General features: G+C 42.6%; 1 protein-coding gene across 1 annotated transcript in view; it reads right to left on the bottom strand.

The window, feature by feature from the left end:
- WWC2 (WW and C2 domain containing 2) overlaps positions 1 to 25,089 on the bottom strand; it is a 136,827-nt gene that overhangs the window by 65,529 nt on the left and 46,209 nt on the right. The window contains exons 2-3 of the mRNA XM_056855200.1: positions 23,133 to 23,242; positions 1,158 to 1,361 (exon numbers count right to left, since the gene is read on the bottom strand). Coding sequence (XP_056711178.1) covers positions 1,158 to 1,361; positions 23,133 to 23,242 — 314 coding nt within the window. The remainder of the gene's footprint in view (positions 1 to 1,157; positions 1,362 to 23,132; positions 23,243 to 25,089) is intronic.

The following is a 25,089-nucleotide window of genomic DNA, read 5'->3' as shown; positions in this document are numbered from 1 at the left end:
ACTGTTCTGTATAACCAGACCATTCCATTTTAACCACACTAGGGGTTAGAGTGTAGAACCAGAACTGGGAAGATCTGGGTTGAAATCCCTACTTTGCTATGGAGCTCACTGGATGATCTTGGGCTAATCAAATATTCTCAACCTAACCTAACCTTGCCCTGACCTGGATGGCCCAGGATAGCCTGATCTCGTCAGATCTCAGAAGCTAAGCAGGGTCAGCCCGGGTTAGTATTTGGATGGGAGACCACCAAAGAATACCAGGGTTGCTGTGCAGAGGAAGGAACTGGCAAACCACCTCTGTTAATCTCTTGCCATGAAAACCCCAAAAAGGGTCGCCATAAGTCGGCTGCGACTTGAAGGCACTTTACACACACACACACAACCTAACCTAGCAGGTTATTTTGAGGACAAAATGGTGATGGAGAACTATGTAAACCACCCTGAGCTCTTTTACCTTGTAGGGTAAAGCAGTACTAGAAAACAGGACTAGATTTCATCATTTCCAGTCTCTACCGTCTTATTTTCTGCAATCTTCCGTTACATCTCCTTGCATCTAATTTGCAGATAGGGTCATCAGGTCCCCCCCGGCAATTGGAGAGTGGGGGGACACGAGCTGCAGAGGGAGGCTGGCACTGATGTCACTTCCAGAAGTGATGTTATCATGTCGCCGAAGTTGTGGGAGACACTCTGGTATTGGGGCAAAAACTTTATAGTAGAAGCCATTTTTTACCAGAGTTTTGCCCAAATACCACAGAGTCTCCCACAACATGATGACGTCACCACAGAGTCTCTTCAACAACATGATGATGTCACCTCCAGAAGTGACATTATTGTGTCGATGGCGATCAGGCTGAGGCCTTAATTTACGACTGGTAAGTCTCCCAGCTGAATAGCAAAGACAACTATACCCTAGCCTCACATTAGATGTACTTGGGTATGAACAACCTCTTCGTTTTGTATAAAGTTATACTTTCAAGTGCCAGTCTGTAAAGAGCCCCTGACTGACTCTTGAAAGGATACTGGCACTCCAGATGATCAACCTGATTCTAAAATCAATTGCTGCAGCCCACAAGATCTGGAGCAACTCAGCTCAGTCACTGGTTCTTGAGCTGGTGAAGGACGAGACACACTAAGAAGAAACAGCGCATTATACTTACAGCTTGTATGGGAGCTTGACTTCTCCTTGTAGGCATCATTCAACCTCACGTACTCATCCAAAGCAAGTGCCAGTCTCTGTTCTTTCACATGATACAGTTCTTTTTGAGTGCTTAGGGCGTCTTGTGCTACTGTAAGATAATCTTTTAACATTTTCTCTTGCTCTTGTCTCCATTGTTTTCTCGGATCTTCTATCTGTGTAGTTTCTGCAGAAATACAGTTGCATGGGATTTCATTTACAGGCTTAAAAATGTCAGTAACAATGTCTGAAACATTTAAAACTTTTTTAAAATCTCGCTAGTTTTTAATAAGCTGCACTGTAATGAACCCCTAAAGTTCTTTATTATCTTCACTTGGGCATAAACAACAAATACTGTAAAATGTTTGGCCATGAACATTTAGATATCTAGTATATTTCATAAGATATATTTAGAAATATTCTCACGTGTAAGATATTCTCCAGATATCATAACAAAGCAGCAACTTTCATTTGCCATATGTTTTACTAATCTGGTGCTATGCTATGTAAAGCATATACAGCCGGTATATTTTTAATGTTACATATTGCAAATTCACACAATTGGCCTGTCCCTCTGCTTTTTCTACTATTTCATAGCCCAATTTTCTTGATTATTTGAAAATATCCTTCTTGTTACTTACCATTTCCATTCTCAGCTTCATCCATTAGCATCCCCCCGCCCCTTCCCAAAGACTGCAAGAACCCACTGAACAATGGCTGTGAGAAATGGGTAGGAAATCAGTGCAGGCAGCCTCTTCCTTAGGAAACAGCACGCTGAGAAAAGGTGCGAAAAGGTATGTGTTGCATAAGCATCTACATTGCTTATTTAGACTCGTGGTTCTGGGAGGGTATCACACAAGCACACAAGTATCAATCCAGGGACACCAATGCAAACTTTCACCCTGGTGCCCAAGTGGGAAGGAAGGGCAAGGGAATTGAAAGACACAGAGGAGGAACTATACTGCAGTAAATCTAGTGTCTAGTTTTTTGTTTTGTTAATATTGGTACAGAACAAGGGAAGGTGCCCCCAGCAGATCTCTGCGTCCCATCTACTTTTAACAGCCAGTATAGTGTAGTGATTCTAATGTTGGACTACATTCTAATGTTGGACTAGTATCTGGAAGACCTGGGTTCAAATCGCTACACTGTCACAAAGCTTACTGGGTGATCTTGGGCTGGTCACATGCACTCATTCAAACCCACATTACAGGGATGTCGTGAAGATAAACTGGGGATGGGAGAACCACCTGGGAGGAAGGACAGGATAAAATGGACTAGATAGATTTACAGCCCATCCCTGAGCCGAAAGGACGAAAGTCCGTAGGAGGCCAGGAAGGGGCTGCGCTGGTGTCCAGGTCCCCTGTGCTGGCGCCCATGCCACTTATGCCGCCCAGGGTGGCACGGACGCCAGCGGGGGGGCGCATGCCATCCTCCTGGCGCTGCCATGGCAGCACTGCCCACTGACACTGGCACAGCCTCGCGCCAGCATCCGGACGGCACACCTCCATGCGCTGACCTCCTGGGGGCGTTCCTGGGCCGGGCCAGGGGAGGAGCTGCGTTTATGCAGACTTCTAAGCCCTTTCGGGCTGGGAACACTCCCTTTGCCCTTACCTGGAGATACCTTTTGAGGTGGCGTATCCCCGTGGAACCCTATAGAGGGAATCACGGGTTTTACAGGTAAGGGCAAGGTTTCGGCTTCGGGAGGGGGGGCTGAAACATCCTTTGGAGGCAGTGTGGCTGAGCTGCCTCCAGCCACCAGCGCAGCCCTCCCTCTCAGGAATGGGCTGATACAGAGCCTAACAGCTGAAGATATATGTACCAGATAGACCTCCAGTTTCCCTGTTCTGTCCTTGCACAAAGCTACTGTGGGGGGAAAGACTGCTAATAAATTCATATGAAAATCTGCAGCTCCCTGGTCATACTCACCATGTTTAAAATTCCATTGTGCTCTAAATCTAAAGTATAATAATTTTTTGGGTAGTAAACATTTTCCAGTATTCATGTTATCTAAAATACAAAACTTCCTTGGTACAACCTTACACAAAGGCTGTACAAATTTCTCTGGCACTGGTGCGTCATTATAAATACAAGGCGAAACCTCTGCAGACTCTTCCAAATCTCTGTAGCTCCATTATATAAATCAGAAGCGCATTTAAACTCTTGGGGCATTTCAGATAAAGATTTAAGGTTTTCAAAGTTTTCAGTCAATGAGTTCAATTTGAGCTGATGAAAGATGATCTAGCGTATAGCTCTTATACACCACTTTACATCTTCAAAGCTCTCTAGGAAAACATTAATCCGAGCTACTGGTTTAGGTTCAAGTGCTTCTCCTCGCCCCAACAACATTAGTTACACATCCCTCACTAAGACACTTTTCTCTACTTTTGCCTACTTAAATTATCCAGAGCAAACAGTAACTCAAATGTGCCACAATGGAGACTTTAAACATATGTTTGGTTAGCATCTGCTGCAGCAAAGGAAAATCCCTAGTGGTCACAATTGCCAATAATGCTTGATAGTCCTACACATTTAATCTTCCTGGTACTACATTTTCATGGGAACTCAAGAGGCAAGTGAAAATGAGAGAGTAGTTAAAACAAAACCAGAATGCTTCCCATGTGCCCCCCTAAACTCAAATATATTCAGGTATGCTCATATCTATGGAAAAACTCCTTGCCAAATGGACTCTAAAGAAGAGTACAGACAGATAGCTCTTGAATTAAAAACAGGTACATAAATGAAAATTCAGGAACACCACTATGGATTTCTGGTACATCCAGATAGGGACTCCACTTAACTTTATGTACAAACGTAACAAACTCTTGTGTGTACTGGACCCTGCCCTTTTCAAATAAATATAGGGGAAATGCCTCAATTTACCATTCCATGGGTCAGCACATGGGTCCCCAAGTAGGGTTGCCAGGTCCCTCTTTGCCACCAGAGGGAGGTTTTTGGGGCCTCAGGAGGCTTGGGGATAGGGTTGCCAACCTCCAGGTAGTGGTTAATCTCCTGTTCAGAAATAATATCTCAACACGCAGCCACTTAAAATTCTTTTGTTATTTTTTATGTTTTTCTCATGCCGTCATTAGTAAATAGTACCAGTCAACAAAGCTATTATAACCACAATCTACAAATCCTAAACAAGACTTATAACTAAATACAAGTCTGTACAATAATAGAGACAGAGCTGATATACTGTCCACAGATTTCTCACATGTCCATTCCCCAAGAGGGAATCATGCTGACACTATGATCCTCCGTGCCGTATTGCAATGTATCTTCTGAAAGTCAGCTGCTTGTAGCTGACCTATAGGATTCCTTTTTTCAAAGCCATCCCGCAGTTCGTTTCCAAAAGCCACTGCGGTGGGTATAATTAATCCAATGCAATATGACAAGCAACCGGTTATATCTTGTTTCGCTGGTGCTCGCTTCCTCAGAATATGACAACAGGTTGCTTGTCATATTGCATTGGATTAATTATACCCGCTGCAGTGGCTTTTGGAAACGAACTGCGGGACGGCTTTGAAAAAAGGAATCCTATAGGTCAGCTACAAGCAGCTGACTTTCAGAAGATACATTGCAATACGGCACGGAGGATCATAGCGTCGGCATGATTCCTTCTTGGGGAATGGACATGTGAAAAATCTGTGGACAGTATATCAACTCTGTCTCTATTATTGTACAGACTTGTATTTAGTTATAGGTCTTGTTTAGGATTTGTAGATCGTGGTTATAATAGCTTTGTTTACTGGTACTATTTACTAATGAAGGTATGAGAAAAACATAAAAAATAAGAAAAGAATTTTAAGTGGCTGCATGTTGAGATATTATTTCTGAACAGGAGATTAACCAGCACTTATATACAACAACCTCCAGGTAGTAGCTGGAGATCTCCTACTTTTACAGCTGATCTCCAGCCGATAGAAGTCAATTCCCCTGGAGAAAATGGTTGATTTGGCAAATGGACTCTATGGCATTGAGGTCTCTCCCCTTCCCAAACCCCGCCCTCCTCAGGCTCCACTCCAAAAATCTCCAGGTATTTCCCAGCCTGGAGCCGGCAACCCTAAACCTCTGCATAGGATCGCAAGGCCAAACTTTCAGGCAACCTTAACAGAGAAAGGGCCCTGTTCTATTGCTCCTGTGAGTCTAGCACCTTTGCATGCATACCGATTTATGGAAAAATAGTAACTAATATTTTTTAGCCCTCAGGCACTCACAGACTCAATCACAAAGCCATCAAATAGCTTGCATAATGAATCAACAATCAAATAGGATAAAGGCAGTTCAGTTGGGTTTTGGGGATGGATGTAATGACTGTAGTTGTGCTTTAAGAGCAGCCCTAGTCGTAATGGAAAATAATCTCACAAGAGGGGAAAGCCATATCTGCGAACACATTTCAGGTAATTGCTCAGTAGGTTTAAGTCAGGATTGCTCAATGTGTGGCCCAAACTGCAAGAGTAGCCTGCAGAGTCCTAAAATGTGGCCCACAGTAACACTGTCCTTGTGATTGTAGGACAAGGACAACACTGTTTTACTGCAGGGGGTTTTTGTGTGTGGGGGGAGAGGGGGGTTAGCCCTTAAATTCTCAAATCAAGCAATTTTATATTTATTTACTGCATCTCTGAGAAACCTCGCATAGCCACTACATTTGTTTCTAAATGGGGGGGGGGGATCAGGTGTGGCTTTCTGTGTCGTGAAGAAGTGGTAACACAGTCTGTGAAAAGTGAAAAGTGCCTGTTTTTTTTTTTTTTTAAATTAAGATCTTTTCAATAAATGGTTTGAAATATACCTGTTCTATCAAAATGCTTTTCACTCCACGGTTGTTAACCGAGACAGTGTAACAGATTCACTGTCTGTCAGGTGGCAAACAGGTATATAAATGAAGACAACGCAGGCAAAATTTTGGCCTACTGGCGGTTGCAGAGGCCATCTATTCTTAACAGCAGGCTAATGCGTTTTTACATCCACAAAGCAGCAGGATGAAAAGCGTGTCCCGTTTATATTAAAGGAAAAGGTTGTGCTGCTTCTTCAAGGTAGCCAAGTCAAGGCTAGATATTCTGCTCGGCAAATATCTGCAGAGCATTCGCCGCAGCCTTGCTTTTCTCAAATAAAAGCAATTGGAACAGGTCAGACAGACTTCAATTTTTCTCCCTTAGGTAACAGGAAGAGAGTACCACAGATATGCTGGTTCAAAACTGCTGCGATTTGGAACATATCGAGAATAAGGATAACAGGAAAAACTCCCTTATTCTGAAGCTAATGGAAACTCTGCCATTTAAATATAGACCCATGGATTAAATCCATAATGCCCCTTCTTCAATTTAAGATGTATATACGGTCACGGCATTCCCCCCCCCCCTTCAATTTAATTGTGGTCCACATAGCCTGATCAGACACTACAATTTACCTGGATACATTTCAGTGCAATTGTGATTCTATGACAAAGAGCATTTCTCTCGACTCTGTCAGGCTTGATGGAAATGTCATACCCAGGAACTGATATCTATTCTTTGAGTAAACTGCCCTTTTGTGTAATGCATATGGTCTTCCTGGGGGTCATGAACATTTTGTATTCTTGTTCTCCGATAGTGGAGAACAGCAGGCAACTTTCAAGGTGGATTTTGTCAATTCCTTGTGCCAGGGGAAAGAAAAAAAAACCTTAAACCTTTGGACTCACTTGCTCAGCAAAGCTCCTGGCTCATATAAAATTCGTGTGCAGTTAAAAGAAGCAATGATGGGCCAGAGTTTTCCCTTCCTCTGAGTAAATAGGATATGGGCAACCATTTCTCATCTCTTTAAACAAAGATGACAGAAATGAGGCTCTGTGAGATGTAAAAGATTGGACATGCAACGCCATGTTGCTGGGCCCTGCTGGAATATAACCTTTTAAAAATTAGAAATCGTGACTTAGTTTCTAAAACAGCAAAGAAACAAAATACCTATGAATCACATGTTTAAAGCTGTGTTTTTAGCCACATGTTTCAAGGCGGTGGGTTCCTTTTCATGCTCCTTCAAGTGGGGGGGGGGGAAACCTCCCTGCAAGCAAAATAACTAGCACATCAGGTATAAAGCTCATGCACCTACCTGTTGTTCAAAGTTTATGCTTGCATTGTGTGCACATGTGTGTGTGTTTAACATAAGGATGCTTTGAGAGGGGCTGTAGCTAAGTGGTAGACCATCTGCTTCACACGCACTGTGTCCCAGGTTCAAACCCTGGCATCTCCAGTTAAAAGGATCAGGTAAGAGGCAATGTGAAGGCCTCAGCCTGAGACCCCGGAGAGCAACTGCCAGTCTGAGTACATAATTCCGATCTCGAATAATGATATGATTCAGTACAAAGTATCTTCATGTGTTCCAAAAATGGCACGCTGCAGTTTAAGAGGTACAGATTACTCCATCCCCTCAAGAAACTATCATCACATTCTGCTGCTTATGTAGGCCAAATTTTAGACTAGCTGTTCACCCTATTTTACTTCTTTACTGATTTACCTATTGCAAAGCATAGTTCTCCCTGACCCCAGCTAGCATTTGGATGGGAGAGCTCCAAGGAACACCAGGGTTGTGATGCAGAGGCAGGCACCGCCTCTGAAACTCTCTTGCCTTGAAAACCCTACAGGGTCGCCATAAGTCAGCTGTGATTTAATAGCCCAAAAGAAAAAAAAAGAGCATAGTTCTAGTTCTAGATAAACATAACTCTCTTATGATTAATTCGAAATTAACCATGGCTTTCTTTTTTAGCATTTTTCGTGATATAAGTCATTGAAAACTTCATATACCACACTGAGGGCCCTCACTCGTGGTTATCAATGTGTATGGTTAAATTTCCACAGTTCTGCTTGTTATCCCCTTTCTTTTCCTTGCATAACATTGGTTCCAAGGTCTTTATTCACAGCATCCCACACCTATGATGGGAGGGGAGAGCAAAAGCAGTCAGTAAAGATAAGTGGGCCCTGACCTGGATGGCACAGGCAAGCCTGATCTCGTCAGATCTCAGAAGCTAAGCAGGGTCGGCACCTGGTTAGTACTTGGATGGGAGACCACCAAGGAATACCAGGGTTGCTATACAGAGAAACGCAATGGCAAAGCACCTCTATTAGTCTCTCGCCTTGAAAACCCTACTGGGTCGCCATAAGTTGGCTGCAACTAGGCGGCACTTTACACACACATACAAGGATAAATGGCTGCTATGCTAAGGTCCTTTCATTATGCTTTCCTGTAATAAAGTGAAATGAACTATATGCCGGAGGTAAAGACTTGAAGAAGTCTGGAAGGTCAGCTCTTCTCATCATTCTACCACTGATGAGGAGCTGGTGACCGAGAACCAGCAAAAAGCTTGCCCTCTGGCTCCAATGGTTGTAGGGAGTAGAGCTTGAGGGACTAGCTTGCTTTCCCACAACTTCACCAACATACTGCAATTGCTTCCTCAACATTTTATTTTATCCTAACAGGATGGCTCAAAGAAAGAATGCATTTTACTACGGTGGTGAAAACTCAAAGGTTTGCAAGGACACATCCAAAGCAGCAACAGTAATTGGATTAATGTCCATAAGGAATATAAAATTATTATCAGAAAGGTGCTGTCTGGGGTCAGAACTCCTGCCCCCACGCTTACCTCAGAGGAGATGGCAGTCCAGATGGTGATGGTGGAGCTGTCAAGGGAGTACTGCAGAAGCAGCTTCTTAATTTGCCAGAGACAATGGGCAGGCCAAGGCCTGGACAGCAGCCAACCCTCAAGGGCCAGCAGCAGAGGCACAAGGCAACAAAGAGGGCAGAGGAGCAGCAGAACCTGCCACAGGCAGTGGCCCATTCCTCACTGGTTGTGGGAGCCAGGAAGGCTTCTTTGGAAGGGCAGGACAGGGAACAGGCTTCAGCAACCTCCTTAGGCCACAAGGGACTAAAGGAGAAGCCCTATAAGGCTTCCCAGGGAAGAGGGACAGAAATGGGATTACTCCTGCAAGCCCATCCCCCAGGAAAGAGTAGGTGAGGACAGAGTTGTCGCACCTCCAGACAGCTCTTTAAAAGGTGTACCCTGGGAAAGCCGAGGAGGAAGTGTCAAACCTCACCTAAGGCAACCAGGGAGAGGCTACTGCAGAAGCGGGAGAGGGAAGAGCGGGAGAGGAGCTGGAGAGTGGGAGAGGAGCGGGAGAGGTGCTGTAACCCCCCCCCCACTCTCTTCTGAGGTTCTTTAGGGAAAGCCCTACTAAAGGAACCGTGGAAGACAGCCCCAGACTCCAGCCCAATGCCAGAGTCTGACATGTGCCATTGTTTAATGCAAAGAAATGCTCCGAAGTGCAATTAAAAAGTGCAATTCGTTTTTAGGTTCTCTGTGAAACTGGGCTTCATGGCAACTTACATGTCTTGCAAAATTTATGGTACTGCTCAATCCTATCAGGTTTGTTCCCAAGCATGTGAGTAGAGATAGGACTGTATCCATGTAGCGTGATCCTGAGTATGTTTGCTCAAAAACAAATCATGTGTTCACTGGGACATACTCCCAACTAAATGTACATAGAATTGCAGCCACACAGCCAAAGCAAAGCAATATTCAACAAAGACCCTCTGCATTTGATGGGTCTTCTTTCCTAGTAAGAACGCTCAGGGCTGTAGCTCCTGTTACTTAACCTGTACTATGGACCAAACAACAGTTCAGTGCAAATTTGTGCTACAGATTTCCCCCCAGGTTGAAACAACTCTAAAAAACCAAATGTCTGCAAAATTAAATGTTTCTTAAAAGATCAGGAACTATTGTTTTTCAGGAGTTTTAATTTCAAAACATTCTTATCAGCTAAGAAACTTCAGTTGTTACATTAAGACCGCACTTTGTATTCCCAGCGACGTATTAAGAGTTTGAAAATGTTATAAAAAGCATCGCTTTAAAAGGGTTTTTGGATACCACGGCTTATAAATGGTTGGAAGACGTCTTCACAGCTAAAGGGGCCAAACAAAGTGCGAACAGTATTTTTAATAACGTTTTCAAACTCTTAATACATCGCTGGGAATACATGTGCGGTAACCCCCACAAAGAAAAAAGGAGGAGGAGAAGGGCGGCTAAAACCAATTCAATCTGACCAATGACATCTATTTGGGAAGAAATTAACATAACTAATAGACAATGTGTTAATCTACTCAGCCATCTAATCAGCACCATGTAAAAAACAACAACCTGACTTGCCATTATCAACCCTAAAGCGTGATTCCCACATCCTTTCCGCAACATTTTTTTTTAATAAACTGTGAGACACCACTGCACAATTGACATTGTGCAGATCAGGACACACTATAATTTTGCATTGTAATCACTGCTCCTGAAGGTCTTGCAAGCAATTTGTTGTTTCTTATCTTCCAACAATAAAAGGAAGGGGAAGAAAGACGACGGATTTCTAATCTTGGAATATTTGCTTCTGAAGTTAGAGCTTCCTTCAAAAAGTGAGATCAGAGTAATTAGTCACAGAAAGTTATTTGCTTATCATAGAATAGGGTCAGAATCAAGCCCATCCTCAACAAAGTTCTGTGAATATCAGGGAATTCTAGTGAGTAGACCATCCTTACCTGCTGCTCTTAAGATCAACTAGGCATTTATGGAAAAGACTAAATAAAAATAAGCACAAACTGGCAAAAGATCAGGGATAGAATTAAACAACATTTTTTGGTTCTTGTGGGTTATCCGGGCTGTGTAACCGTGGTCTTGGTATTTTCTTTCCTGACGTTTCGCCAGCAGCTGTGGCAGGCATCTTCAGAGGAGTAACACTGAAGGACAGTGTCTCTCAGTGTCAAGTGTGTAGGAAGAGTAATATATAGTCAGAAAGACACTGACACTGAGAGATACTGTCCTTCAGTGTTACTGCTCTGAAGATGCCTGCCACAGCTGCTGGCGAAACGTCAGGAAAGAAAATACCAAGACCACAGTTACACAGCCCGGATAACCCACAAGAACCAATGAACTCTGACCGTGAAAGCCTTCGACAATATTTTAAACAACATTTTATTTAGGCGTGAATATCTTGAATTTGCATTGTTTAAATACCAAGACTATTTGAATGACAGGTTGGACCTTCCCTTCTCCTATGTTATCAATTATTGTTTGCATTGTGTATGTTTACCCCATTCTTTTTTCTGTTCTAAATATGAATAAAAAGAACTAAAAAAAAAAAAAGATCAACTAGGCAGAGAATTTTCTCTCTCTTGGGAACAGCAGTGTTTAGTTGCTTCTCCTACAGACTGAACTACTCCAACTGGAGATGGAGTCCAATTTTAGAATCACGCTTTGTGGAGGGGAAACAAACTCACCCAAACACCTGCGTGTGGACATCATGATGAATTGGGAGCTCGACTGAAAGCTTCCTGGATCCGGAAGCTTTCAATCGCAACAGTAGCAGGGAAAAGAAGGAAGGCAAACCCAGCGACAAGTCATGACATCTTAATGCAACCAACAGCCTACAGTTTCAGGATCTGCTGGGACGTGAATCAGGCACCTGCTAGTCAGCACATTCGTGCCTCTTGGAATTTAAGAATTAATAATACACATATAAATACCCTGTTTTATCTATCAGCAGAGCTGAAATCTTGCAGAAGTCTGAAAGAATAAACCATACGGGAGGTTAAATGGTCACAAATGGCATAGTGTAGCTCATTTCCGTGGATGAGGAAGCATTAAGATCAGTCACCATCTCCAGAATGTTGCAAAATATTCTAGTTGGGCAAATAAATACTAGTTCCAGTACGGAGGTTTCAAGAAACTAAGAGAAGATAAGATGGTGTTTATATGAGGAGCTATCTTTTATTGATCAGATTAACAAGTGTTTTTTTTGGGGGGGGGGTCCAACAAAGGTATAAGGCTTTTTTCCTAGTTTAGAAACAACTGTATTTGGCTTTTGTCAAATTTTTAGGACTACCATTTAGGACTACCATTTAGGATTACCTATTCAGGCCATTGTATTCCCTATTACTATGTATGAGTGTGAAAGTTGGACAATGAAGAAAGCTGATAGGAAGAAAGTAGATTCCTTTGAAATGTGGTGTTGGAGGAGAGTGTTACGGATACCGTGGACTGCCAAAAAAAACAAAAAAAACCCCAGTGGGTTATAGATCAAATCAAGCCTGAACTGACCCTAGAAACTAAACTGAGGCTGTCGTACTTTGGTCACATTATGAGAAGACAAGAGTCACTGGAAAAGACAGTCATGCTAGGAAAAGTTGAAGGCAGCAGGAAAAGAGGAAGACCCAACAAGAGATGGTTCGACTCTATAAAGGAAGCCACGGCCCTCAATTTGCAAGATCTGAGCAAGGCTGTTAAGGATAGGACATTTTGGAGGACACTGATTCATAGGGCTGCCATGAGTCAGAAGTGACTTGATGGCACTTAACACACACGCATTTCCTTGAAGAGGCACAGCCACCTTTTGACTTTGGGGAGAAATTCTGTACAGAGAATTAGAAAGGCAAGATGACTTCTTTGCTTAGGCAACTCATGTTATGTGGTTCCACCTCTTGTTTGTTTGTTTGTTTGTTTGAAAAAGAGCCAGAGGGTGCAATTCTAACACATGTTCTCCTTCCTACATTTCTAGTGCCCAATCAAGCTGCTTGCCAAAGACCATCAAGCTTACAGTAACCATTAACTATCAACAATAGTATTCACTTCCACTGGATGCATTTTGAGAATGTGCCACCTCCCTGAAGAAGTTTTTGAATACATACATACAATTATATTTCACACAGACACACACAGAGTGCCCCCTTCCTCCTCACTTTCTTTTGGATAATAGTATCCATATAGGGTTCTCTGAAACAAGATGCGTTTGAAAAACCTATTATTAGTAGACACATTGCCCTTTGTGATACTGTCATTCTGGAATAATTTAACGTGAAAAGCCTGAGATGGTTGCTCAAAAATAGGGGGGGGGGAAGGATGAAATTGGCTAGATGTCATTTATGAAAGCTTACCGTGTGATATAACTGTTAGTCTTTAAAATGCCCCAAGACTTCTCTTGGTTTATAGGGAGGGAGAAGGAGGGTTTACTGACATGGTGTACTAAAATCACACTAAGAGGTAGCACAATCGAAATCACATTTTGGAAAATAACTGTGATAAAGGCTACAGGATAGTCATTTTACAGTAATACCTCAAAGAAATAATAAAAACTACATTTTTTTACACACTCAGAAGCATATCTCCAAAACATATCCAAAGTCTACGAAAACTGAAGTGAGCAAAGATGACCATTTTTGGAAAGCCATGGTCGATTTTTATTCCAAGCAAGATGATCTTGGAAAAGTGCATGTACAATTACCTTAAAAGTTATCAAGCCGCTTCTATCAACTAACATACTGACTCACCTTAACAATCAGCAAAAAAAGAGCCTGCCTGTATCAGCCAGAAGCACTCAGGAATTAAACTGCCTTATACATCTTTCTGAAAAGTAGGAATGAGAGTGCCCTCCTGACCTCTTCAGGCAGAAAATTCCACAGGGTTAGAGCCACAACCCAGAAATACTGAGCTCAGACTGAAGAAGAACAAAACACTCCTAGGAACAGCAAGCAGAGATGGCTGAGAGAAGTGTAATAGGCACACAGCTATATATGGAGAGAGATGATTCCACAGATCATAGGTCTTAGCCTTGTAAAGCAGGTCTTGTAAGGCTATAAGGGTAAGAATCATCAAAACAAATCGAACCCAGAAGCTAAAAGGAAGCCAGTGAAGCTGCTCCTGAACAGGTAAATATTTTATGAATTGGCTCACCCCAGTCGGCAAACAGGCAGCCCTGTTTTGCACCAACTAAATTTTCCAAGTTGTCTTTATGGAGTGCCCCATGTAGAGCACTTTACAGTAGTCCAACCTCAAGGTTACAAAAGTATGGATTGTCATGGACTGAGAAACATGATCATTGCCTCCAGATGTCAATTCTGCCACTTCTGGAGGCTTTGTTAACAAGTACGGAGCTGGATGTTACCAGCATTTTGATGAGACCCAACCCCAAAACTCCAGACAACCTTAGTCACCTGATATAAATAGTAAAGAACATAGGGGACAATAATGAACCCCGGGGAATTCTACAAGTCAGGTCCACTAGTGGTGATCTCACACCAGCAAGCATACCCAATTTTCTTGCTCATCTACCAGGATGGGGTGATTTATCATGTTCAAGCGGCATATAGGTTCAACAGGGCCAAGATAGAAAGATTAACCCTATCTAGTTATAAATGGAGACCATCCACCAGAGCAATCAAAGCATGCCACATCCATCATAAAATTACAATAATAATTTTTAAAGCAACGGCTTTAGCTGCAAAGCAGTACTTAAACACTCTTTCCCCACAACTGATTAAGAGATGCCATTCCTGGAGAGAACAAAAAGCAATTAATTAGGTTTTTTAAAAAAAGGAACAAAAGCAAAATCTCAAGGAGATGTGGATCGTTTGATGACTATGTATTTCATAGTAAATGTATAGATGGATCTTGCCCATCGGGATGAGAACTGATGGATTGTTATGGGAATTGTAATACGATATTAAGTGCTGCAAAGAAACCCAATTTCAGTTCTCCTTGCTGTTGATTTGGAGAAAAGGAATGAGTCTGACTGAGAAGTACAAAACAGTTCTATTACAGAAGCATCTATACATGTAAAGGTCTCCTGTGCAAGCACCGGGTCATTCCTGACCCATGGGGTGACGTCACATCCCAACGTTTCCAAGGCAGACTTTGTTTGCGGGGTGGTTTGCCAGTGCCTTCTCCAGTCATCTTCCCTTTACCCCCAGCAAGCTGGGTACAAATCCATCTCTTCTCTTTTCACAGTGTCACAACTGCTTTTTCGGATGAGTTCTTGCTACATTTAACACATCTATGTACCCCTTGGTATGCAAATACTTCCTTTCAGAACCATCTTTATATATCACACAAAAAGAAAAAGAAAATGGAAAGAAAAGCATATTACTCCAAACTATGAGACAGATTGATATATTTACATTCATGTTCACAGAACTCCACTTCTATGGGATCAAGTAATTTGAATTGTATGCTGAATGAGGTTAGGGAAAGGAAGGTCAATTTATGTTCATACATCTTTCTGCTATCTGCAGTGAATTTAAAGCTATAATGAAAAAAATATGTTACAGACTATTACATGACCATTTTCACACCATTTTGTCAAGTTTCTAGAGTGAACTATTCAAGACAGGTTCATAGGTCTTCCCCTTTAATTTGACACAAGTTTATGTGAATTGAACCATTAGAGGGCCTGTTATGTGCGTTTTTCTCAGTTCACGTTGCTTCATGAAGTAAAAGTTTGCCCAATTCAATTTTCCTAGACTTTGAATATATTTTGGGGGATACTTTTCTGAGTCAGAAAAGAATAATAGCTTTTATTTCAGTTTCTTTGAGAGTTTCTTCTTTTTTACTTTCATAAAATGGCTTTTTAAAAACAATGGTTTGGATCCTAGGGATGTCCTGTTACCCATGAAACGGCATTGCTGAGGATCTGTGGCATCTTACTGCCTTCATTTCCGACATTAAATCTCCATTTTTGTGCTGAGACCCACTTTTTCTTTTTTGCTTTGTGGGCCACATCTGATTATGACCTTTAAAACTTCTCCGCCAGTGGTCCATATATTCCCACACACCAACAATTGTGGTCTTCAGGCTGCCACCTGCTGACTGTGTAGTAGTTAAGAGCGGTGGTTTGGAGTGGTGGACTCTTAATTAGGAGAACTGGGTTTGATGCCCCACTCCTCCACATGAGCGGCAGACGCTAATCTGGTGAACTGGGTTGGTTCCCCTACTCCTACACACGAAGCCAGCTGGGTGGCCTTGGGTAGTCACAGTTCTCTTAGATCTTTCTTAGCCCCAACTCTCTCACAGGGTGTCTGTGGTGGGGAGGGGAAGGGAAGGTGATTGTAAGCCAGTTTGATTCTTCCTTAAGTGGTAGAGAAAGCCAGCATATAAAAACCAACTACTACTACTACTTCTTCTTCGAGTGGCCTGCCTGGCATCAACCAGAGCCTGGGACTTTTTCACTGCAACCCCTACTCCGTGGAATCTCTGAAGAGGCGAGGGGAACCCCCTGTTGGAGATTTTCAACAGGCACTGTAAGACATGTTAGTTTGGCAGGGCATTTGATGGAGTATGAACAACCGGCATCTTTGGGGGTGGAATGTATTTGGATTTTTCAATGTTATTTGGTTTTAATATTTAAACGGTTACTTGTAAGTCACCTTGAATCAAGAGGAAAGACAGGGTATAAACAGTAAAATAAATAAATAAAACTCTAATGTAATTATGCTAGCTGGTAGTGCTCCAGAAGGAGCCTGTAAGGAGAAAAACAACAACAACTCCTGTAGTCTCACGTAAAGGCCAACATTCAGAGATGACCAGGCCACAATTAGGAACCTCCACTGATTCCACCAGTGGGCCTTTCCCACAAAGGACACTCCTGCCATCGTTAACACAGCCTCATATTTATTACTTTGTCCATACCGTACTTATCAACATTAACATATTAGCTAGGGTTCTCAACTCTGAGTTGAGAAGTTCCTGGAGATTTGGGAGTGGAGCCTGGCGATGGAGAGGAGGAAACAAAGCAGGGATATAATGCCATAGAGTCCACCCTTCAAAGCTGCCATTTTCTCCAGGGGAACTGATCTCTGTAGTCTGGAGATCAGTTGTAGTTCTTGGAGAACTCCAGCCCATGCCTAGAGGTTGGCAACCCTAATATTACCTCACTTTGAAGCCATATCCAACAATTGGCACCAGTTGACTCCAAATTCCTACTATCCCTAAAGACTGAATTTGCCCCTTCTCACCCCACTGGCATAATCTGGGTATTTTCCTGGTACCCACTTTCTGCTCCCCTTTGCTTCTAAGACAAAAAAGTATAGAATCATTTCTCTATGTGCCCTGCTTGTTTGCCCTACATTTCCTTCTCTGAAACTATGCTATCCTTATTTGGGCCCCCATCTGAAGCACAACATATGGTCCTGTTTCTCCCTTTTAGGATATACTTGTTGCCCAGCCACTGGGACCCCTGCATTGTTGCTGGAATCTCTATGGGATCACAGGATCGGCAGCTACTCATCTGTCTCTCCCTCAGTCACTCTCAGTCCCTCAGTCAGTCTGCATTTGCGTTCCCCATTCCTCTGCCTGAATGAGTAGCTTACTCTTGCTCTTGGTACTTGGATGCATTCTCTTGTTCAGATAGCTAATTCCCTTACCCACAAGGAATTGATTTATAATGAACATCAGGGGAACATTTAATCTTCCCCTCACGAAATTTCAGTAAGCAGGATAGACAGGACTCAACCGAACAAGTGGTGGCCTTTGTGGATCCCAGGATCTTACCAACACTGATCGCTGGAATCAGGACAAAAGGTTCCATAAATGGATCAGACGGTGCTCCAGCCACTTCTGCTTCCTGGAGTATATGACAACCAGCGTCCAAATCAGAACACATTTGACAGATTGTGTTGGCAATTTTTTTTTTGTTGCAAAAGTGTCACAACTAATCTTTACTTCCTGAGGGTTTAAAGACTCAAACCTAGGATTCAGCAAGTGCCAAAATACTCTAAACATTGAGCTGGATATGAACTAGCTAATGCAAATGTAGTGGGAAAGTATGTCTTCTTTGACACAATCACCACAGGCTTTCCCAAGGGCTCTACAGCATGCTGCGTCAGGTTCACTCTGAGTTTTCTGTCAATGCCATTCTAGGCCTCTCCTAGCTACCTTCAAGTTATCCAGCGCAGCAGTAAACCAAGGTACCAGATTCTGCCCAAAGGGAGGGAAAGGACATTGGGGGGTGGGGGCAGCCTTGTTGATAGCTTCCAGGAACTTTGAGTTCCAACCTCTCAACATAGCCTTCTAAACTTGTGACAGCTCTTCATTTGCAAGTCAAAAGATCCTTCATGGCTAGGGTGTGGGTCGTTTATTTCATTGGTGTTTTAGGATCATTAGGTCTGAGGGGACACCGGTAAAAATATTGATCCCTGGGTCATTTTGCTTCAGCCAATGATAAAACCTAAACTCTTAAGAGTGGGAGGCTGCAGAAGAGACGCAATTTCTCCATGTGACGACTGCTAATTAGTTATTTTATTATTACAGTACTAAAAGCAGACCACGAAACAGCTAAAAAGACGCAATCCTTTAGCTATATGGTTGGGTAAAAAAAATGTTTTAGCCTGGCGCCTAAAAGATGGTAAGGTGGGCACCAGACAAGTCTGAAGGGGGAGGGCATTCTGCTGAAAACCCCTTGTCTGTAGTGGCCACCTGCCAGGAAGGCCGCATGGTTTAGCCCGATCTCATCAGATCTCAGGAGCTAAGCAGGGTCAGCCCTGGTTTGTATTTGAATGGGAAGACTACCAAGGAATACCAGGGTTGCTATGCAGAGGAAGGCACCTGGCAAACCACCACGGTTAGTTGCTTGCCTTAAAAACCCCATAAGGGGTCACCATAAGTTGACTGCGACTTGACAGAACTTTACACACGCACAGTGGCCACCTGCCTCGCTTCTGTAGGAAGGGGCATAGAGAGCAGGGCTTGGGAGGCAGATCCTAACTGGCGAGCTGGGCAGTACAGCTGACCAGTTTGGGAATGTGGTCTTCAACTGAGGTATAGGTAGGATTGCCAGCTCCGGGTTGGGAAATACCTGGAGATTTTGGGGGCAGAGTCTGAGGAGGGCGGGGTTTGGAGAGGGGCAGGACTTCAATGCCACAGAGTCCAATTGCCAAAGCAGCCATTTTCGCCAGGTGAACTGATCTATATCGGCTGGAGATCAGTTGTAATAGGGGGAGATCTCCAGCCACCATCTGGAGGTTGGCAACCTTAGGTATAGGACGATATTAACCGACATATATCAAGAGTACATGTGTGCCTGCCCACACTGTAGCAATGGAGGACCTTGGGAAACAAAAAGGAATGGGGGTCTGGAAGCCGCAGTGGGGAAGAAAACGAGGCAAGATGGCTCTTCCTCCCTCTTGTATCATTTGAACATCCGTAACGATACAACCAACAGTTTGAGATACTTATTAAAGCAGCAATAATACTTAGCATTTGCATAACGTTTCAGCGTTCCTGTCTCTTTCCCATGAACTCTCTCAGTAATCCTTATAAATATCCTGTAAACCAAGCTAGTATGATTTCTGCCATATTGCAGATGGGGGTGGAGGCTGAAAAGAAGTGACTTGACTAACACTACCTCATGAATTCACAGCTGAGATGACATTTGAACCACGGGCATCAGGGCTCACTGCTCACATACTGAGCCATTACCTTACACCAGTTTTCAAAAACCTCCCCCCCCCCCCCGCACACAAAGAATGCAGACAGCACAAAAGAGCCTGGGGGTTATGTGTGCAATTTTATCCTCCCTTGGCCCTTAAAACAATACCTGTATTGTAAAACGTTTAAATTTTTTAAAGCAAAATGCCCATGGACCAAACAAAGCAAGACAAGAGGGAAGTCTTACTTGAAACAGTCAAAAGGCTCTTGCCGCTGTAGGTGGTGCAACAGTTAATCCGTCATCTATCCTTCCGCACAATTGATAATATATATTAAAACAAGACCCAAAATGCCACGTCTACCGTTAAAAGTTAACAAAGGTTTAGCAAAGTCCTGTGTGTTGCAGTTTACAATGATTAGTCCATTACATTCCAGTCAGGTGAATTAAAGCTATAATCTCAACTTTAGCATGTAAGACAAATGACCTTCTTTTGACCCTTATTACAGGCAAGCTTACCTTCCAGGGACTCAAACAAAGAGAGCTCTCTTCAGAATACCAGTTCCTATACCCAACATACCTGATCTGTACTGCAATACAGGAGTTTCACTAAAATCGCTGCATCAAAGTGGATGAAAATACCACCAAGCGAGCATTAAGTACCTCAAACAATGAAGAGAGACCAGTTTACCTAAACAAAAGCACACCCATTCCACTGTCCTGCATCAAACACATTTCCCATAAAAGAAAGAATGGTAGTGGGTGGAATTTATTTTAAAAGTCTGTATTTTCTTGTGTTCAGATGCAGTATGTGATCGCCAGTAAAGGCTTGCTGTGCACCCAAATTCCAACAGGCTGTCTCAGATTCCAATTTGCTGAGTTGTACATACCATCTACTTTGCTCGTTTCCTCATACTTTGGGCTCAACGTCTGTGATCGTTTAGCACACTACATGATGGTGTATACCTACGAGGATTTGCTGTAATATAATTTTAATTTTAGGTTCACTCTTGACCCAGCACTATGAAATAACTATCATGTATGATGTAGAAAGCCCTGACCTGGATAGCCCAGGCTAGCCTGATCTTGTCAGATCTCAGAAGCTAAGCAGGGTTGACCATGGCAATTATTTGGATGGGAGACCTCCAAGGAACACCGGGGGAGTGGTGCAAGCCACGCAATGGCAAACCACCTCTGAACATCTCTTGCCTTGAAAACCCCACCAGGGGTCGCTGTAAGTCAGATGTGACTTGACGGCAAAAAAAAAAAAAAAAGATGTAGAAAGCCATTTTCCAACATTTATCTGGGTCAATTAGGTTAGAAATGGTTTAACTCAATTATCCTTTTCTTCTGTTGGTATACAGTTTGTAGGAAACAAGGACTGCTATAGACCCTAAGAGGCCCATTTCATTTTGTATGAGTATTCATAAGTGAGACTCTACTGCTGTAGATACCAATCATAAATTTCTAGTTTATTTTTCTTTTTTGCTGCTACAATCTGACTTGTATCTGATGAAGGGAGCTCTGGCTCTCAAAAACGTATACCTGTATCCTGAAAATCTTGTTGGTCTCTAAGGTGCTACTGGATTGCAATCTAGCCAATCTAATATGGTTACTCTTCCAGAACTGGTACAAAAATTCCTAAAACACAGATGTTAGTTATTTCCAAAAAAATTATTGTGGTGGTCATTATTTTTGGACAGGTAATACCTGGGTAGCACAGAAAACAGACATGGTCGCGTAACAGGGAAGTAACAGGAATTAAGTTGACGTTACAAATGTATGTCTGTGCCTCGGGTCAAAACGAGTGCACTTGATCACACCCAAATACTTTTCCTTGTTGTTGCCCCGTGAAGTGTTACATTTGTATTTCTAAATTACTTTAGATTACATCAGAGGGCTTTGTCTTGAAGTCTAGATCCTACCCTATCCCGGCACCAGACTGTTTGTCATTATATGAAATGTGCACTTATTTATTTAATCCAAAACCAGTTTTGTGATAATGCAAAGCACCTAACAACAAATAACCTGTGAAAAAGGCAAATTCCATGCTGGCCATATTTAGACAAGGAATAGACAAGGAATAGAGAATATCATACTGCCCTTGTACAAATCTATGGTGAGATCACACATGGAATACTGTGTACAGTTCTGGTCACCACACCTAAAAAAGGATATTGCAGAGCTTGAGAAGGTGCAGAAAAGAGCAACCAAAATGATCAGGGGGCTAGAGCAACTGCCCTATGAGGAGCAGTTGAAACGCTTAGGGCTGTTTAGATTAAAGAAGACGGTTAAGGGGAGGTATGATAGAGGTCTATAAAATTATGCATGGTATGGAGAGAATGGACAGGGAGAAGCTTTTCTCTTTCTCTCATAATACCAGAACACAGGGTCATCTGCTGAAGATGTAGGGTGAGAGATTCAAAACAGATAAAAGGAAGTATTTCTTCACACAACACATAGTTAAATTGTAGAACTCCCTGCCACAGGATGTGGCAATGGCTGCCAACTTGGAAGGCTTTAATCGGGGAGTGGACATGTTCAAGGAGGAGAGGGCTATCCATGACTACTAGTAAAAATTAATACTAGTCATGATGCATACCTATCAGAGGAGAATGCTTATTATATTAGGTGCTGTGAAACACAGGCAGGATGCTGCTGTAGTCATCTTGTTTGTGGGCTTCCTAGAGGCGCCCGGTTGGCCACTGTGAACAGACTGCTGGACTTGTTGGGCCTTTTTTAATGTTCTCGTGTTCTTATGGCTTTTTTAATGTTCTCATGTTCTTAACCTTTTATAACCCTTCACTGGGCTCACATCTGTCAGTAAATCAGTAGTTTCCAAAAAAAAAAATTCCCTCCAAAGAACTTTCTGCACATCAATGTCACCCAAGAAGCACCTACAGGTTAAAGATGGTTATGGGTCATGTTTTAGGGCATGTAGCCAGATGGCATAGAGTGCTAGCAAGGCATATTGGGCCTCGTTGTATTCTACCCTAGAACACATACAAAATCCCCGTGGCTGCACAGTGCAGGGGAAGATTAGCCAAGTGTAGAACTCGTGTGCTTTCCCCCTTGTACCTCCCGATACTTCCTCTCTTGTAGTTTGCCGTCACAAGTGAAGTGAGCTAAATGGTTTGTGTAAAACCACAGATCGCCTGCAAACCAGAACTCAAAACCCCGACTGAAACGCTGATCTCTTTTATTTGATTTGAAAACCACTGCATTAAACTGATTCTGTCATGTCATTGCTCAATACAGTTTCCTATAAAAATAAGAACTGCAGAGTGTTCCAGCGCATCCCAAAGTTTGCTTCAGGCTTTCAAAGCTGTCTCACCAGAACAGCAGACTCTTAGAACCACTTAGAATGTTACCTTAGGTTAAAGAAGGACAGCTATTTCTTATGGCTGAATGTACAACCAAAAAAGTTTTAATTAGTACCACGGTTTTAAGGTTTGTACACTGTTGTGAGCCCTGTTGTGTAGCGCACACACACACACACACACACACACCATTCATAATGTCCTTGACAGGTAGAAGGATATAAGATTTTATTTTAATTAGGAGGAGTGGGGGAAGCAGTGATAGACAATACATTTCCTAAGAAAATAAACTATTAAGAGAATTGCTGTGGGGAGTTCAGCTGTCTCATAAGAAATCTTTTTTTTTTCTTCCAGTCCTTGTTAAAGAGTCTAACAACAGAGTCCAATCTGGCTAAGCTTTCTTATATAATCAATACAGCACTTAGAGAAAACACTTACGGTTTATGTGGTCGATATAGTAGACACCAATCTGAGGGTCGTATGCAGCTTCCCATCCCCATGGTAGCTCATCTCCCACACAGTCTGCAAAGGATAATGGCTTTGTTAACCTAAAAACAAAATCAGAAAGCAATTGAATTAAGTTTATGGGATTTTTCCTAGACATCCAGGAGCAGAAAATTAAGCAAATTATTTCAAAAATGTCATTCAGGCACTATCCTCTTTGATATTCCTACATTCAAAGAGTAAATTAACAAAGACTGTTCAAGACATATTGATAAGGATAAATGATTTTAAAAAGAGAAAGAAATAGCCTGATGTTCCCCAGAAGAATCAAGAAAACTTTAACCGCACATGTCTTTTCTTACGGCTAAATTAGACATTGACCACAGCCCAGGCTTGGGGGGTGGGGAGATAATAGGTTCCTTTTTTCTAGAGTCTTGAGGAAGTCAAGATGGGAGGTAAGTCATCACCATGATATGGTCTATTTAGATAAATTCAGAAATAAAAAAGGAACCTCTCTTTCATTAGTTTGTTTGCATGGGGGGCATTATACACGTGTATCAGATGCTAAGAAATTATGCTTGGGCCCCAAGACATATCCCTATAGGTTATAATGTAACAATTTTCCTATGACTTAATGAACCAATTATTCATCTACCATTCATAATAAAGTACAAAATCATTCAACCAGTTAAGTACATAGATAAAGCCAATGACTCCTTTTGCAAGATTACAAGCAAACAATTCAGAAGCCTCCACAAAGGAGTGACTCCTGGAAAAGAGAGGGCCTTGCTGGGGTTTCCCCCTTCATGGCCATGGCTGGCTCTGTACCTAGGGTTGTAGCTGGAGAACTCCCACTATTACAGCTGATCTCCTGGCGACAGAGATCAGTTCCCCTGGAGAAAAGGGCCGCTTTGGCAATTGGACTCAATGCCATTGAAGTTCCTCCCCTCCCCAAACCCCGCCCTCCTCAGGCTCCGCCCCAGAAACCTCCCACTAGTGGCAAAGAGGGACCTGACAACCCTATTTCTGAAAGTCCAAAACGATGTAATGAATCAATCTCCATGGTTGCAGAGTAATGAATCAAGTTGCACAGTTGTAGAAACGAGATCTCTGGATGTCTTTCCTCGTTTCACTTTATTAAAAAGCTTCTTCAGTCTTTCTTATCAGTCTCACTGAATGTCTTCCATTAGTCTCACTGAGTAAGGATTCAACAATCTTGTCTTACAGAGTGCTTGCATTGTTCACTTGCATGCCCTGATACTGTACATCAACTCAGCTGGGAGAAAAGTGCTTTTGGGGGAGAGGCTAACCCAGTACAAAATTCTTAACCTAGGATTCTTACTGCAGTAGAACCCTCATGCCAGTGTTCAAAAAGCAGTTGTGGTTAGGGCTTAGGTTGCCAACCTCCAGGTACTAGCTGGAAATCTCCTAGTACAACTAGGGTTGCCAGCCTCCAGGTACTGTTTAGGTAAATATAAGTTCGCCTGCTATACAGTTAGTTAGTAAACCTAGAAATAGCAGAGTTGAAGCAATAGTTTTCTCTTCAGGCTCTGCCCCCAAATCTTCCCACCAGTGGCGAAGAGGGACCTGGCAACCCAGTTAGGGCTACCAAGCCTCCCACTTTAATGTGTGCCGCAATGTCACTTCCAGGGAAAACCCAGAAGTGATGTAGGGTATGGTAAAACCATAAAGCATCTAGAGATTCCTAGAGCTACCCTACATCACTTCCAGTTTTTTCCCTGGAAGTGACGTCACAGCTCTTGCTGGTTGCCAGGTATGGCATTTGGCATTCTGTTAAATAAAGTATAACTGAGGCGGCTAATTCACCAAACTGTAGTTTTCAAAAAGAAGACAAATTATGGGAAGAGGACAATATAGGGCTGCCAGGCTCCAGGCGGTGGCTGGAGATCTCCCAGTATTACAACTGTTCTTTAAGTAAAAGAGATCAGGT

This window comes from Euleptes europaea, chromosome 9 (genome assembly GCF_029931775.1).
Source record: "Euleptes europaea isolate rEulEur1 chromosome 9, rEulEur1.hap1, whole genome shotgun sequence".
NCBI lineage: Eukaryota > Metazoa > Chordata > Lepidosauria > Squamata > Sphaerodactylidae > Euleptes > Euleptes europaea.
This window is presented reverse-complemented; position numbering and strand designations above follow the sequence as displayed.